Below are 18820 nucleotides of genomic sequence, written 5' to 3'. Positions count from 1 at the left end.
TCCAAGCCATTAAACAGTTTTTTCTATCTGTGTAAGTCTAGGGCTTCCACTAATCTACTAAATAACCAGGCTGGAAGTGGTCACCTCTAAGTTCAGATACCCACCCAAAAAATTATTGGGCATGCCTGCATTTTCACAAACACACCCAGAAAATGCAATGTCTCCAACCCTAAATGCTTGCTTCCCTTAAATCAAACTGTGACTGCTATGCATACGGATATTAATTCTCCAATTGCGGCCAGGCATGCTCAATTGATCTCTGTGCACACACAGTCATTTGATAGATTTCGAAATGATCCACGCTGAATAAGGCTCAAAGTTCTAAATAACAAACATCTGTTTTGATGCCTTTCTTTTTCAAATTTTGAGATATATATATATATATATATATATATATATATATATATATATATATACACACATATATACACAGTGGTTGCAACAATGGCATATTCAGGTTAAAGGAATATAAATACCAAATCCCATTAAAAGAAAAAAAGTTTTCAAAAATGCAATAAATTTAATGGATATTCTAATCGAGTATTATTTCCCGCAACAACTTTCAACCAACTAAATTTATTTGCTTAATATTGCAGCTAAAGTTTACTTTAACTATTTTAGTAAATACCACAGGTTTTTTATTTTAAATTTAAAACTCACTTAAGTTCCTGGGAGTTGGCAGCCATGAGAGACTTCAGGGTCTTGTCAGCCAATGGGCAACCGGAAACACTAAAATTGTCCAAAAAAACATAATTTAATAAAATAGCATATACTGTACCACAAAGTAAAACTTATAACCATGAGCAACATAAATATACAGTATATAGAGTCATATAGTTTTGAGAATAATTTTGAATTTTTTTATTGTTTACAATACGATATAAAATTGTTAGTTTTTCTGCAGCGCTAAACTTTAGTACAAAATGTTATACTATACGTAATAGGAAAAAAACAGAATTATATGAACGCTCAAACTGAATTTATAAATATCAGTAACATTAGCAGTAGGTAGATTAGAGGCGATTTTAATTTAGTGCTACAAATTAAATGAAACAACGACGTGACTGTTAGGAATGCGCTGCACACACAGAATAGTGTCACTGCTTTCACGCACTGCTCAAACAAAGAAATTCACATTCAGGTTTGCAATGTTTATGAAGTGGAAACAGTATACAAACTCGCTTGTATGAGTCAGAGTTCATTGTATTCAAGGTAAAAGTAGCACAAGAAATACGTTATCATACATGCTCCACAGAAGACATACAGTGGGTCTAATTTAGATTTATTGAGTTGTTACAGAACACTGGGGTAAATGTATGAAGCTTGAAGAAGTGGCATCAATCACCATAAATAGCGTTATGTGCAAGGTGATAATGCACCAGCCAATCAGCTTCAATATGTAAATTGACAGTTGAGATCTGATTGTCTGGAGCATTATCAACTTGCACATAATGGGGCAGATGTATTAAGCTTTAACAAGAGATAAATGCAAGGGTGATAAAGAGAGATAAACATCCAGCCAATCACATCCTAACTGCCATGTTACAGGCTGTGTTTGAAAAAAGTCAGTAAAGAGCTGATTGGCTGGACGTTTATCTCTCTTTATCGCCCTTGCATTTATCTCCCCATAAATAAATAAAAAATAAATAAAAATAAATAATAAATAAATAAAAAAATAAATCACTATTTATCACTATGCCCCATAGTTCTTTATAAATTTACCCCACTGTGCCCTATAATGCTTCTAAAGGTTTCAGCTATCCGAAAAAAAAACCTTCCTCACTGCCTAGCCAGTGACCATTACATGCAGTATAAAGGGTGGAATGTAGCTGAGCCCAGTGGCAAAAAATTTTCTTACCAAGTCTGGTTTGTGTCTGTGTGTGTGTGGATCTGAGTGCTCGGTCAATGCACTACAGAAGGACTCTGGTAAATGGCTTTCTGGGATCATTGGGCCTGCATAGTATATGTGTGATGTATTGGATTACATTAAGTGCACCTGGTTTAGGGCATACTAAGGGCAAGATGTTTCAAGCTTCACAAAGTGATACAATGGAGAGTGATAAACAAACAGCCATTTTTGTCATTTTTCAAACCCAGCCTGTAACATGGCAGGTAGGAGCTGATTGGCTGGTTGTTTATCACTCTCCATTTTAATGCTTTTTGAAGCTTGATACATCTGGCCCTATAACTTATTGCATGCTGCATGGGCTGGCAGTAATCACTCTAAAATCAAACATTTGGAAAACCACACTCCAGAAATCCTGCATTTACCCCTGGCTGTAGTTACGTACCTCCGATGTGAAGCATAGTTTCCTGTTACGTGGCCACTGCCATCACATCCCGGAGTTGGACAACTGCAAAACGAAAAACTAAATGAAAAATAAATCTAAAAACATATTGAATAATTGCCTGAGGGCCCCCCTCATTCTCTAGGGATCGGTTTCCTGACTGTGCACAGTACACTGTATGTTACATTATACTGCACATGACTTTGTTGTATTTTCTACAATGCAATGCTCTTATTAATTTAGTACATTCTCATACATGCACTATCAGTATTTACTGTTCACACTGTGGGCCCAATGCACCAAGCATCAAAAAGTGATAAAAAGGAGAGTGATAATGCAGCAGCCAATCAGCTCCCAACTGTCATGATACAGGCTGGATTTGATAAATGATAGTTAGGAAACTGATTGGCTGGTTGTTTATCACTCTCCACTGTATTAGGTATGCATGAATATTAACAATGTGTAAACATATTGTCATTTCATGAAGAACCGTATGTAACACTGCATTTATCTCAACAGGTGCATCACCATTTGTCAGATGGGTGGCAATCTGACATTCCGGGACAAACAGCATCAAAGCCAGGGTCTCTGGTAATATTTCAGTTTTACTTATCTGAACCTGTAGTGCATTCTGGGACTTGTAGTGTTGATAATGTCTTGCAATAACTGCAGATGTGTCCCTTTATGTTATTGCCACAATGCATATTCAACACCCAGCATAGAGGGGCATACACTAATCGTATGCTCTCGTTATGCTTACACTTAAATAAGGCTGGTGTGTGCATGTGTCGCCCCCTCATTGATACCTATGGGAGACAGGAGCAATGTAAGTGAGTACGGCATGCCATGCTGCATCTGCATTGCAGTTCCACTGCAGAACATTGCTATACATCTAAGTGGCTTTATTATATGTACATTTGTTTGGATCACTGCTCTACCTATTTAATTTTTTACATACAGGTATTTTTAATTTTATTTTGGGGTGCCTGATGATTTTGGCAAGACGTTTGCCATAGTTGGATGCACAGCTGGGGTGCCGGATGACGTCCCGACAGTCCCCACAAAGCTGTCTGTAAGATCACTGCATAAGATTACTTTGTCAGATGCAATCACTTTTGAGAAAATTACACAAATAGGTAACTGTGCTAAATGACCAGGTATCAATTGAAGCAATTAAAAAAATGTATATGGTATCAAATTCAAAAGAATCATGAAATAGCAATGCACAGTGTTCGGTATAGTCACCCGACTGGGATTGAGTCCAGCTGAAGTTCACCAGTGTCCATTCCTTAGAAATTAACCCAGTTTTGTAATCCTCAAAATGAGCATGCTTTCCCAGACATCCTCTGCATAATGTGGCATGTTAAATTCTGAAAGGTGGTAAGCCCTTCCTCCCAAGGGATGCCATCAAAGTAGAAGGTTTATAGTTTTAGCTTCGTAGCAATGGAATAACAAGGAATTTGGGCTGGTGTACCCATCTTATCAAGACCAACTGTAGCAGTGTCAGTTTTTTGGGTAAGTTAACTCACATGCAAATTAGAGAGGGATGTCTCAATTAGGAAACCAAGATAGCGAAAAGGGTCCAGGACTGGTTCGGCCTATTAGCTGGAATGCAGGTGGTGGTCCAGAATCGAGTGATGACATATAACGTGTTTCACTGCATATATGCAGCTGTTAAACCTTTGAAAAATCTGCATATACACAGTGAAACGCGTTAGTTTTTTAGAAAATATGAAGGAGCAATGGCTTGAGTGTCCAAGCCTCATCATTTTATTTGTCAACTGAAATCAAACAGGGCTTTTTTGGTAGACTTTGTAATGCCCAAACCATTGAAAAATTTCAGTTGCAGCTGCTTATGGACACAGAAGGGTCTTTAGGGTTTAGCTGTCACTTTGATGGATCTTGATGCACTGTGATTTGGCCTGAGTAATGGATGGGGAAGAGATTGACAAAAGCTCTTTTGCTTCTTGAAATTCTGCCAATTATGATTTGGTGAAACAGGTTTCTTCATCACTGTAGATGTACCTTGGGAAGGTACATGCCTTTAATTGGCAGAGGAATAAGTAATTGCTGAGTTTGCATCTGCTTGCAAAGATAGTTTGATCTATTTATGGGTCATTGTGGTTTTGAAACTTGGCATTAAAATGATTGCTGGTGCATTGTCTGGGTTTCAGTGTGCCGGATTTCGGCCTCTGGTGTCTGAGGCTATTAACTCACCCAAATCTAATTCTATCTGCACATGTTACATCTGCCCCCCTGCAGTGCACATGGTTTTGTCCATCTAAGAAGGATTTTGTCAGAAAGAATGAACTAGAATAAACCCCTATGTTACTGGCAGATCCAGTGCAGTTGTCTCTTGACCTTTCCAAGAGTCTTCCTAATTTTTACAAGCCTTTTCTCATTACAAAGGCTTTGAAAGAACCACTTGTCCCATCTAGTAGTCTGCCCCTTTTTTAAACATGTAACCTCAAACCATATTTGATCCTTATTTATTTGTAAGGATATGAATATTCCTATCCCATGTTTATATTGCTCTACTGTATTTTGCTCTACCACCTCCGATAGGAGGCTATTCCACTTCTCCACTACCCTCTCTGTGAAGTGAACTTACGCTGAATCTTCCTCCCTCTAGTGTCAGTGCATGTCCTCGTGTTTTGTTGCTCATCATTCTGTGAAGAATGTCTCCCATCTGTACCTTGTTAAAACCGTTGATATATTTGAAAGTTTCTATCATGTCCCCCCTTTCCCTTCTCTGCTCTAAACAACACATGTTAAGATCACTTAGTCTTTCCTGGTACGTTTTGTGATGTAGGCCATGCACCATGTTAGTTGCCCTTCTTTGTACAATCTCTAATGTATTTATATCCTTCTGGAGATATGGGACCTTATTTTGGGCCATTTGCTCATCTGCGCATTCGCACAGGGGACCGATGTTTCTCAAATGCACATGCGTATAAACGTGTATGCGCATGAGCAGCTGCTTGCTGTGCTTATAATTCCGCCCAATCTTAGGGGTTTATTCTAGTTCATTCTTTCTGACAAAATCCTTCTTAGATGGACAAAACCATGTGCACTGCAGGGGGGCAGATGTAACATGTGCAGAGAGAATTAGATTTGGGTAAGTTATTTTGTTTCTGTGCAGGGAAAATACTGACTGCATGATTTTACACTTCAATATAGATCTCACTTTGAAGAAAAACCCCACCCAAATCTAATTCTCTCTGCACAAGTTACATCTGCCCCACCTGCAGTGCACATGGTTTTGTCCATCTAAGAAGGATTTTGTCAGAAAGAATGGACTAGAATAACCCCCTTAGAGACAATGTAGAAGTGTGATCCGCATTTATCCATCCACAGGGTTAATATTCACCACTATAACCATATAGGATATATTACTAGAGTGAAAGCAAGTTCTGGTAATCGCAGTACAGGAGAGAGGAGATTATGTAGTTACAATAACAATGATTAAGGCAATGAACCCTATTGCTCGTATTCCATTCAATGCTATATGTTGCACAAGCTGTTTATTGTGCTCCTTTATACTAATGTCAGCTCCAAATTACACAGGCTGTATAGTACACTGGATAAATGTGGTTACCTCAACACTGCTATGAGTGGGACTGCAGCATCTGTATGAGGCAGTGTGGCACCCTCCACTGTACCCTCTCTTTGCTCTTTCCTGCATCTGTCCTGGTACCTGAATGCTGGTATGTGCATGCACCACATGATCCGGCAAGAATCAATTTGCCGCGCCCGTTTCCCACTAAGAGGCTGCACATGCGCATCAATGTTTATGCGCCTACGCACTAACAAAACATTGCTCCACTGTGCAAACCTGCAGGGAGCGATCAGACCAGAATGACGGCCTATTGTCTGGTCTTGTGGTAGCGTAGGGTGACATTTTTAAATGTTTGATAGCCATATATACACATTAAAAGCTGTAAACACGTGTGCAAATATTTTATTACATAAATCTATTATAAACTTGTGTACAATTGATATTTGTAATGCACCAGTACGCTACACATTGACTTCTTAAAAATATAAGTTGCATTCTTGAAATGCTAAAATGTTGTTTCTAGTATGGAAATGTAAAGGTTGATTACTAGATTTGATTTGGAGGGATAACTGCTGGAAATTCTGCATAAAAAATGTACAGTATTGGAAATTTAATGTGTACGAACTGTTGTAGAATACAATACTGCTGTTTCCCCAGAAGATGGTGCTATACAGTAAGCAGAACAAAGAATTGTTTATGTAACAAAAAAAAGTTTAAACTTAGAACAAAAATTAATTATAGCTTTCAGAACAGTTATGTTTAGCTAACAGAAATGATCACTGTTGCTGTAATGTATATGTATTGAAAGTAATTAGAAAATATTGTAGAACAGAAGTCATCAAAAGAAAAATCGCACGAGACATACTGAATAAATAATATAGAGAGTATTCTGGGAAATTCTGTCTGTCTGTTTGTCTATCTATCTAATTATAATTTACGAAATAAAATGTAAATCTACATAAAGAATCAGATTAGGGCCCATTTAATTATACAGACAAATATTAAGGATCCACAAAATTTACTGTATAGGAACCACAGCAGTTACAAATATGGCCTTGTTCATCTGTCCCAGGCATTCCCTAATAATTCATGTGCTTTACAGATTCTTTTACTTTTCTATCAAAATCCTTTATTGAAATGTTCTTCTCAGTGACATATATGGGTGTGCGTGTGGGTGTGTGTGTGTATGGGTAATAGGGTCAAGTCAAAAGGTCGACACAATAAAAGGTCAACATGTATTATGTCGACATGGTCATCAGAAAGTGAGATTTTTGGAGAGTTTTCCATTTTTTTAAGGTGGCAATCATTTACGCTGCAAAACCAGGTTGCTTTTTCTATGTAATTGATTGCCGCTTTAAGAAAAATGTGAAAACACTCCCAAAAGCTCTCACTTTCTGATTCTCACATTACATTTGGCCCAAGCTGTCCATTATAGTTAGGGTTCAAGAAATTAATTTGTGTCCTGGTGGAGAGCTAGGTTTTTAATGTCTTCCGATCATGTATGCTGACAACAGTAAAGCTCCTTTTTATTAAATGAAACTTGGACCTCCCTTTGAACATCTAACTTTGCACCACTTATGCATTCTATATAAGCCTACATTGTTAAAACCCGATAGCCTCCCCCGAAGGCCTTATTAACCAGCCCGCATATCCTTACCTACACAGATATAGTGGAAGCCCCCATTTGTTAGCATCAATTTCATGGTTCCTGCCCCCTGTAAGGATTTGCACAATTCACAGATCCACCTACAGTAGTCCATCAGCTCTCACTTGATTAAATGTTTGACAGGAAAGCAGTGTGAAGAGTGCAGTCTAAATACATAATAAGAGAGCCGATACCTGCATGAAGCATAGCAGCTAAAGATACTCCAGAGCTCTCCTCAAACTATGTATACGGAGGATGGGGGTTGTACTAAGCCTTCAAACAAAGAGTGATAAAATATTGTCTCCTAACTGTGACTTTACAAGCTGTGTTTGAAAAATTACAGGAGCTGATCGGCTGGTGATTTATCGTTCTCCTACCAAGGCTTAGTAAATCTTCCCCTCAGAAGCAAGCAATGAACACAACTGGCCTGACACCGGTTACTACAGGGTAGGGTACAGCCCATACACCGTTCCTCTCTCCCTTAAAGCAACAGAACACATCGGGAGACCAGGTACATACCTGCAGGGAACTTTAATTAAGGACACCAGAGCTAACGTTAATTCTTACGTGGAGTTTTTTTCACACAACTGTAATGTATGACCTATGGGGTGTTTTACTGGTAAACAAACCTTTCTTAATGACATTAGTTTGTGGTGGCATATGAACTTCTATTAGGTCTAGGAATTTCTTGGAGAAACCTGTTTAATCTCACTTTTAGAATGTACTGTATTAGGTGTTTCATGTAATAATGTGGTACTATGGCCCTTATTCAGATCTGATCGCAGTACAAATTTGTTCTCAAAATAGACAAAACCATGTGCACTGCAGGTGGGGCAGATGTAACTGTGTGTGAGTTATTTTGTTTTTTTTGCCGGGTAAATACTGGCTGCATTATTTTTACACTGCAATTTACTGTCTCTGCGCATGTTACATCTGCCCCACCTGCAGCGCACATGGTTTTGCCTAGTTTGAGAACAAATTTGCCCTGCGATGAAGTCTGAATTTGTAGATACTGTAATTGTATTATTGTTTTATTTCGTAAATTGTTTCTATGTACTGGTTAGCGCTGTCCTTTATATCTTCTTTGCTTGACTGGTAATTAGGACGACCATTTTGTAAACAGTAGCAGAGAAAAGTAACTATATACTGTAAACTCTCACGTGCCAGGGTTATCTTCACCAATGTCATTATGTCATACTGAGAAGATGTCCTTATGATGCTCTAGTGTATAAATATACAGGATTGGCCACCCTACTCACCATGCTTCAGCTAGGTTACTATTACTACGTCAAGCAAAAGTTGGAAAAACGAACCCCCCCCTCCCCCAAATAAACTTTATGACCATTTGTCAACATGGCTATTGTCATGTGGATTTTTTGTCGACCTTGTGTGCCTGTCAAACCAATGCATGTCGACCATATGGGATTGACCTGTTAACTGTCAACCTAGACCAGGGCTGGGCAACACCGGCCCTCCAGATGTTAGTGAACTACACATCCCAGGATGCTTTGCATTAGTTTTGCTATGTGGCCATGCTGAAACTGATGCAAGGCATGCTGGGATGTGTAGTTCATCAACATCTGGAGGGCCAGTGTTGCCCAGCCCTGACCTAGACAGTGTTCACCTGTACACTGGAATCCACCTAGCAAGCCAAACTCATGTTTCATGTGTTTGTTACAGTGCCTCCCCCGGGGCCCTGGTAACACCTTCCTAGTTACGTTCCTGATGCAGCCTACAGTATATCGCGCCACTAGGAAGCCATTAAAAAATGTGACATAGAGTGCAGCCTACTGTACACATTCACCACTGAGACACAATAATACACAGTGTAATACAGTATGCTATATACTTAGAGGATACATAGAAGAGGAAGGCTATAGTTTACATGGTGCACCTCAGAATATTAAAATATAACTTGTATTAATTTTAATTAAGACAGCAAAATATAAAAACAACAGAAGTGATTTAGAAATATATATATATATATATATATATATAAAGAACCAGGAATAGTGGACGGCACTCGCAATCACAACATGGATAGTCGGTCAAAAAAGAGTCTACACACGGAGGTGCAGTCAACGTTTCGGGTCTCTGACCCTTTATCAAGACATAACAGACATAGAGTACATTACTTACATTTATAGGTGACAATCGTGATTAACCCACCCAGTGCTCAGGCTCGCGCTGGCCTCCCGGAGTACTATGACGTCACCTTAGCGATGCAGGCGCCGATCAGTCCTGTCATCACAGGGGGCGTGCCAGAACCGTGCACCCGTAACCATGGTGATCAAGGTGAAAAAACATCTAAAATACAGGAAAAACAGGGCATGAGCAAGTGGTACCTGTGATACCGAATACCGGCAATGTAACAGTTTGTAAGACAATGGTACAGACCCTGTAATGCATCAAAAGCAATAGCAACGTAATCAAAAAGATGTATTGAATCCTCTCAAGTTAATTAAACAATTAAGGAGGAAACAATGAATGTCAAGTACATCGGAACAAATTCATTAGACTAATCAAGGGAAAGTCAATGCATCTGAATCAAGAGACAAAATTACACACAACAAGTGGCATGTATAGTAGGACGCTGGCAGGAGGCGTCTAAATGAAGCTGGTGAGCGAGAGTTGCTCGTTCAATCCGTGCGGGGATACCGTCTGTAGACGGTGTATCCATCGCGCTTCGCATCTCAGAAGTAGGCGGTTGCGGTCGCCGCCTCTGACACTGGCAGGGATACAATCTATCATCTTGTATCTAATAGAGGGGAGTGGATGATTGTGGGCTTTGAAGTGGCGAGCCACTGGCTGGTCCGAACCTTTTTCTGATAAGGCTGCTCTTATGCTAGTTTTATGGTTGGCGATTCTTTCCTTGAACTGAGTGATGGTTTTACCTATATACAGGAGCCCGCACGGACACTTTATGTAGTATATTACGTACTTGCTACTACAGGTCAAAGGAAATTTAATGGGTATTTTTTCACCCGTGTGTGGATGGAAAAAATGGTCTCCTGTTTCTAAGCTGGAGCAGGTAGTGCAGCCTATACATTTGTAATTCCCGTTTTTGCGGGTGGGAAGAAATGATTTAGGTTTAGGGGTAAATGAACTGATGTCATTGTGGACAACCATATCTTTTATGTTTCTTCCTCTTCTGAAAGAGGGTAGAATCGAGCTGTTCTTTAGGGAAGGTAAGGTTTTGTTACATGAAATAACTGGCCAGAATTCACGGGCTGCTCTCATGAGTTTATTACTTGCTGTAGTGAATTTTTGGGTCCAAATGATCTTGTTATCAAGGGGTTGTTTTTGGGAAGAACTTCATATTGTGGTTCTGTCTAAGCTCAACACTTTTTCTTTAGTATTTTTCAGTAGCTGATAGGGGTAGCCACGGCATAAAAAATCTGATAACATCTTGGAGATTTCTATCTCGGCATTAATAGGGTCACTGCATATTCTCCGAGCCCTTAGAAATTGGGAGTAGGGTAAGCCCCATTTCAGAGAGGGCGGGTGATGACTGGAACCTAATAGAATAGTATTTTTATCGGTCGTTTTTTTATACAAAGAGGTGGTAATTTGACGATTAGGTAGAATGCTGACCGACACATCTAAGAAATTGGTCGTGGAGGGGCTGCAAGTATAGGTGAATTTGATATCAGGATCACTCAAATTAGCTGTAAGCATGAAGTCATGGAAAGATTCTTCACTACCCGCCCAAATTACGAATATATCGTCTATGTAGCGATAATAGATTTTGATGGCATCAGCAACAGTGGGATTCGAGAAGAAGATATCACGCTCCACCTCATGCATGAAGATGTTTGCTAGGTTGGGGGCGACACAAGACCCCATCGCCACCCCCGAGCATTGCAGGAAGAATTTATTGTCAAAGTAGAAGTAGTTCCTGGATAAGACCAAGTCCAGAAGTTGAATAAAGAAATCCGTGTCTGGGCCCGTGTATAGGCTGCTGGAAATGACCGCTCGTCTCACGGATTCAATGCCACGATGGTGAGGGATTGAGGTATACAAGGATACGACATCGATGGTGCATAATATGTGGTCATCTGGTAGAGCGGGTTGTTTCATAAGTTCAATCAGGAATGTGTTGGTATCCTTTAGGTAGGTGGATTGTGAAGTCACAACCGGTTGAAGAAATAAGTCGAGAAATTGTGAGACAATGTAATATAAAGAGTCTCTTGCCGATATTATCGGCCGACCAGGTAGTTTAGATAATATAGGCAAGAGACTCTTTATATTACATTGTCTCACAATTTCTCGACTTATTTCTTCAACCGGTTGTGACTTCACAATCCACCTACCTAAAGGATACCAACACATTCCTGATTGAACTTATGAAACAACCCGCTCTACCAGATGACCACATATTATGCACCATCGATGTCGTATCCTTGTATACCTCAATCCCTCACCATCGTGGCATTGAATCCGTGAGACGAGCGGTCATTTCCAGCAGCCTATACACGGGCCCAGACACGGATTTCTTTATTCAACTTCTGGACTTGGTCTTATCCAGGAACTACTTCTAATTTGACAATAAATTCTTCCTGCAATGCTCGGGGGTGGCGATGGGGTCTTGTGTCGCCCCCAGCCTAGCAAACATCTTCATGCATGAGGTGGAGCGTGATATCTTCTTCTCGAATCCCACTGTTGCTGATGCCATCAAAATCTATTATCGCTACATAGACGATATATTCGTAATTTGGGCGGGTAGTGAAGAATCTTTCCATGACTTCATGCTTACAGCTAATTTGAGTGATCCTGATATCAAATTCACCTATACTTGCAGCCCCTCCACGACCAATTTCTTAGATGTGTCGGTCAGCATTCTACCTAATCGTCAAATTACCACCTCTTTGTATAAAAAAACGACCGATAAAAATACTATTCTATTAGGTTCCAGCCATCACCCGCCCTCTCTGAAATGGGGCTTACCCTACTCCCAATTTCTAAGGGCTCGGAGAATATGCAGTGACCCTATTAATGCCGAGATAGAAATCTCCAAGATGTTATCAGATTTTTTATGCCGTGGCTACCCCTATCAGCTACTGAAAAATACTAAAGAAAAAGTGTTGAGCTTAGACAGAACCACAATATTAAGTTCTTCCCAAAAACAACCCCTTGATAACAAGATCATTTGGACCCAAAAATTCACTACAGCAAGTAATAAACTCATGAGAGCAGCCCGTGAATTCTGGCCAGTTATTTCATGTAACAAAACCTTACCTTCCCTAAAGAACAGCTCGATTCTACCCTCTTTCAGAAGAGGAAGAAACATAAAAGATATGGTTGTCCACAATGACATCAGTTCATTTACCCCTAAACCTAAATCATTTCTTCCCACCCGCAAAAACGGGAATTACAAATGTATAGGCTGCACTACCTGCTCCAGCTTAGAAACAGGAGACCATTTTTTCCATCCACACACGGGTGAAAAAATACCCATTAAATTTCCTTTGACCTGTAGTAGCAAGTACGTAATATACTACATAAAGTGTCCCTGCGGGCTCCTGTATATAGGTAAAACCATCACTCAGTTCAAGGAAAGAATCGCCAACCATAAAACTAGCATAAGAGCAGCCTTATCAGAAAAAGGTTCGGACCAGCCAGTGGCTCGCCACTTCAAAGCCCACAATCATCCACTCCCCTCTATTAGATACAAGATGATAGATTGTATCCCTGCCAGTGTCAGAGGCGGCGACCGCAACCGCCTACTTCTGAGATGCGAAGCGCGATGGATACACCGTCTACAGACGGTATCCCCGCACGGATTGAACGAGCAACTCTCGCTCACCAGCTTCATTTAGACGCCTCCTGCCAGCGTCCTACTATACATGCCACTTGTTGTGTGTAATTTTGTCTCTTGATTCAGATGCATTGACTTTCCCTTGATTAGTCTAATGAATTTGTTCCGATGTACTTGACATTCATTGTTTCCTCCTTAATTGTTTAATTAACTTGAGAGGATTCAATACATCTTTTTGATTACGTTGCTATTGCTTTTGATGCATTACAGGGTCTGTACCATTGTCTTACAAACTGTTACATTGCCGGTATTCGGTATCACAGGTACCACTTGCTCATGCCCTGTTTTTCCTGTATTTTAGATGTTTTTTCACCTTGATCACCATGGTTACGGGTGCACGGTTCTGGCACGCCCCCTGTGATGACAGGACTGATCGGCGCCTGCATCGCTAAGGTGACGTCATAGTACTCCGGGAGGCCAGCGCGAGCCTGAGCACTGGGTGGGTTAATCACGATTGTCACCTATAAATGTAAGTAATGTACTCTATGTCTGTTATGTCTTGATAAAGGGTCAGAGACCCGAAACGTTGACTGCACCTCCGTGTGTAGACTCTTTTTTGACCGACTATCCATGTTGTGATTGCGAGTGCCGTCCACTATTCCTGGTTCTTTATGCTTCCCGTTGGGGAGGACAGGACACCGCAGAAACTGCTACCTATTAGTTTTGAGTGCCGGGCATCATTTGGAATATATATATATATATATATATTTCTAAATCACTTCTGTTGTTTTTATATTTCGCAATCTTAATTAAAATTAATAAAAGTTCTATTTTAATATTCTGAGTTGCACCATGTAAATGACAGCCTTCATTTCCTATGTTTCCTCTGATAGAATTGTCTAATGGTAGCACACCCCCATATCCAAACTGCCAAACTCTGACAACAGGCATATTGTACTACAGGGGAGGCCCTCTCTTTATGTATACAACGTCCTCCTGTGCGATTGCCACTTCGCATCAATGTTATATACTTACGTAATCAGTTCCTTTTTTATATCTCTTGAATGGAACTTAGTTTTAGGACTGGGCATCGAGACATCTCCAGAGAATTTCGTTTCATCTGTGTTTTCTGAACAGCTACCATGATCCATCTGAAAATACATTTTACATACAAATAAGATTATGTTCTATATGTGTCTTGCTCTTGTCTGAATTTGGTACATACTGTACAGTATTTGTCAGAATGAGAGTCATCCTAAATTATCAAAATCTATAATGTGACCAATGATTTATTAATTTCATAGGGAACCACTAATGTAAGATTTAGACTTCACCATCTTGCATTTTCACTAAGTTGCCTATATTCTTCCTGTGGGTAGAGTAGCGTAATCCACTGGAGATGTCTCCACTGTGCGAGTATTGGAGTTATGCCATAACAATTCTTATGCAGCAGACACAAGCTAAGAAGATCTAAGTTGAATCAATTTTCTCTTAGGAATATAACAAAAGACTAATGCACTGCTAAATGAAAAGAGGTAATGTTGTTCATGGAAACCAATCATATTATGTCTATCATTTATCTGTTGCATCCTAGAAAATGATAGACTGAATCTGATTGGTTGTTATGGTCAACTTTGCCTCTTTTCATTTTTAGAAGTTTAGTAAATTTGCCCTTTAGACACCAAAATTTGGGTGCTCCGATGGTGCTGGTATGTGCATGCACAGGGTCATTTCTGCAAATGTGCATACGCCGGGTACATGCGGCCACGGCAAACAGGATGTTCGTTGGGCACACGCTCCCAAGTGTGCGGGCAGGGGCATGGAGGGACGTGGGACAGCGTGCTGGGCCATTTACATATGGGAACACCGGCATTCCCATGAGAACACTGGGCATTCTCATTCAAATGCCTTATGACATGCGTGTGAGGGGGGCATCCAGCTGACATCACCGGATGTCAGCTGCCCGACCACTTCCTCCCGAGCGTCCACTCATACAGTAGGAGCAAGTTTCATCTTTGCTCCTTTGGCCATGGCTAGCCATGGCTATTCTATTGTTCTCAGCTGCAATACGTATTGTATTGCAGCTGAGAACAATAGAATAGCCATGGCTAGCCATGGCTAGCCATGGACAAAGGAGCAAAGATGAAACTTGCTCCTACTGTATGTAATTAACTTGAGAGTCACTTTTATATGCGTGGACCTTCACCATCATTCGATGGTCGCCGACCAACAAATGATGTGTGTGGATCCCACTAGGCTGCCAATGTGTAACATCCATTCGAAAGCCCTGCGTGGGAATTGCTCTTGCAAATGGATGGTGGCCAGGCCACCTTTCGCAAGACAAGGTTTGGTGGACTTATGGCTCACCAATACCTTACTCTTGTGGCCATTGCACTAATCCCAATTACAGTAGCTCCAATCTCTGCAATGGTATCACTGATCCTTCTCATGGAATCACTAATTCCTGGCAACAGAAGCATCAATGCCTGACCAAATAGTGGTAATCCTCATTTCGGTAGCGACAGTGTCAAACTGGTTAAACTAATCTATTTTGGGGTTTCAATATTCTTTATGTCTGAATTTTGATTGTCAACAGTTTGATATGTCGATATTTTAGTAACTGATATCATATTTTTACAGTAATCTATATAGAAAATGTAAATATTTATTAGCAATTATTTATATAGCACCAGCCTATTCCAAAAACTTCACCATCGGGCAAGGTAAAGGTCAAGCAATTTGCAAAACAAAGCTGCCAAATATCTAATTGCACAAAAATATGGCCCTTATTCTGCTTCCCTTGCAAAGGCAAATTCCTTCTCAAATTGACAAAACCTTGTGCACTGCACATGATACATCTGCCCCCCCCTTCCCCTTGCAGTGCACTTAGCGGGTTATTCTGATTCACTCGGAAAGGCACAATTACTCTCTTATGTACAAAACCATATGCTCTGCAGGTGGAGCTTATGTACCATGTGCAGAGAGAGTTAGATTTAGGTTTTTTATTGTTTTTTGTGCAGGGTAAATACTGGCTGCTTTATTTTTACACTGCAATATAGATATCAGTTTGAAGTACACCGCCAACCAAATCTAACTCTCTCTGCACATGTTATATCCCCACTTGCAGTGCATATGGTTTTGTCCATTAGAGAGTGATTGTGCCTTTCCACGTGAATCAGAATAACACCCATAGTCTTGTCCATTTGAGAAGGAATATGCATTTGGAGGTGACACAGAATAAGGGCCTTTGTGTATAGTTTATTTTGGACAGTATTTGCATTTGTTAAGTATCCTCCTAATTGATTTATGTAAATGTACCAATCACTAATACACAAAAAAAAAAATTTCTAACAATGACTAATCTTGCACAAGAATTTCCATAAACACCAAATTGTTGCCTTTCTATTACACAGCAAATGGGGCAAAAATGATAATCTATGCCCTCTGTATAAATTATTTAAGGAATAATTAAATGTTTAAACTAAAAGTATGAGAATTTGTCATTTAATTTATGCAGAATAAATGGTGCTATGTGCAGCTGCGGTGGAGGGGTGGTCCACAAATTTCATCACTGAGCCAATAGACCGCCCAGTTTATTGAATAAGTTGGTTCAAATTCAGAGGCTTCCCAAAATTCAGGTATTTACATTCTGGGGGATTAGGCAAATATGGGCCCACAATGAGCCTATCACCTTCAGGCCAATGACATGCAAGTGATAGGAGTAGGTTATGCTTATGGAGGACACATTTCTGAAAAGTATAATTTTGAATAAACTATGTTGCACTGCTGAGAAGACTTTAATAATTTAAACTATGAGAACAAGTTTGGTGGGAGAAAACTAACATATTGTTGGCAGTTTGTGGGTATCAAAGGATTTAAAAAAATCACTCCCCTCCAACAAAAAAGAATAATAAAAGTTTAAAAAAAAAAATCTTTAAAAAAATCAAAATGAAGACCCCTCTCCCCTACTCTGGGAGTGCTGTGCCTCGGTCAGCATTGGGTCTGAACCACTTTGGGGGTTAAACAAAAAAGTTCCCCCTGGTCCTCCCTAGATCTAGGGACTAGTGTGTACTGCATACTCTGCAACCATTATAAATTCACCTACTGTGTGTTGCAGATGCTGAAATCTAAATATCTTCACAAAATACAGATGGAGCCAGGCTCATTCAGGCTGGGGCTTGCGATCGAATCGCCAGCCTCCGCCATCTGCCACCAGCCTCCTCGGGTGCCCCCACTAGAAGGGGTGCCCGCACGAGACGGTCGTGTGCCCCATTCTGACGGAGCTCCCCGTTGGTCCCTGCCGCCGAACCGCCGGTCCCTGTTGGTCGCCGCCTCCTCCCATCACTCACCCTAACCCTGCCTTTCTCCCTGAAGCGGATTTGGGCAGGGTTTCTGATCCCCACTGCGAGTGACTGGGACCCGCGTGCATGTGAGAAGCTTACGCATCCCAGTCAGATGGAGCCCTCTCTGGAGATGTATGAGTAGGGCTCCATCTGTATCTAAATATCCATTGCCAAAAAATTATTTGCTAATTATACATTTATACTTTTTTAATCTTTCTAATTAAACGAATTCCCCACAAATAGTACAGGTAGTGGAGAACTACTGTGTGATAGCATTATGATAAAGTTGCTATTAACGCCTGTCCAGTTTTGACAGGGAAAGGTCTATCTGGACGATAAATCTAGAAAAATGTCATATAACAATTTACTTACTGTTAGTTGGAGTGCACATAGAAATGATGTAGAGCATTATTCAGTACTTTCTTTTATGATATTCCAGTACAAGTATAACAAAGGCAGGTCTTTATTGCCATGCAACATAAGCTTAAAAACAAGTCTTTATCTCTGCATTGACCTTTCTGGTTAGATATCAATAAAAAGGTAAAGGCTGCCATCTGTTGTTTTGTAAGTTGAATAGAGGTTTTTTATAATTATTCTAGATTAAAACAAAGGTATGGCACATAAATAACTTTTGTACTTTAAAATAAAACACTAAGCAAATGTTACTTAGGGGACGTCGTTGTTTTGTGCTTATATCATGTTGATAATGAGTAACAAAGCCCCAAATTTCACATTTACAACTTACCAACTGAAAGGCATTTGTGTAACATAAATTAAACTCTTCTTATCATTATTCAAATGGATATAGCTAGTTGTTAAATAATGGGGCACACATATACTGTATATAACTGCTGTTGGATGTGGCTCATTTGTACTAAGATAGAATCAAGTAAACAAGTTTTACAATGTTAAAACTTTCATTGAATTAACTGAATTTTACAAGTAAAACTGCATAATAAGAGTTCTGTTACATTGCGTTTATTTATTAAAACTACAGCATATAATCAAACCCCCTGTTATATTATTATAATTCATAATTCCCCAAATTTTACACTTTTTGGTTTTGCTTTTTCCCTGTTTTGTTTAATCACCTTTTCTCACTTTAATCATTTAAAAAAATACATTGAGATTAAGGGGAATATTCAATCTCTGCCACTATTTCCGAGAGGGGAAATAGCGGTGGGCGCCTATTCAACGCTGTCTTTTCCATCAGCATTGAAGCGGCAG

At 39.9% G+C, this 18820-nt stretch overlaps 1 protein-coding gene across 7 annotated transcripts in view; it reads right to left on the bottom strand.

Moving 5' to 3' along the window:
- Positions 1 to 18820, bottom strand: part of ST18 (ST18 C2H2C-type zinc finger transcription factor) — a 248881-nt gene that overhangs the window by 31622 nt on the left and 198439 nt on the right. For all 7 annotated transcript variants that reach the window (XM_083187401.1, XM_083187400.1, XM_083187397.1 and 4 more), the window contains exons 13-15: positions 14286 to 14401; positions 2292 to 2354; positions 661 to 729 (exon numbers count right to left, since the gene is read on the bottom strand). In XM_083187401.1, coding sequence (XP_083043527.1) covers positions 661 to 729; positions 2292 to 2354; positions 14286 to 14401 — 248 coding nt within the window. The remainder of the gene's footprint in view (positions 1 to 660; positions 730 to 2291; positions 2355 to 14285; positions 14402 to 18820) is intronic.

This window comes from Crinia signifera, chromosome 5, assembly GCF_055691185.1.
Source record: "Crinia signifera chromosome 5, ASM5569118v1, whole genome shotgun sequence".
NCBI lineage: Eukaryota > Metazoa > Chordata > Amphibia > Anura > Myobatrachidae > Crinia > Crinia signifera.
This window is presented reverse-complemented; position numbering and strand designations above follow the sequence as displayed.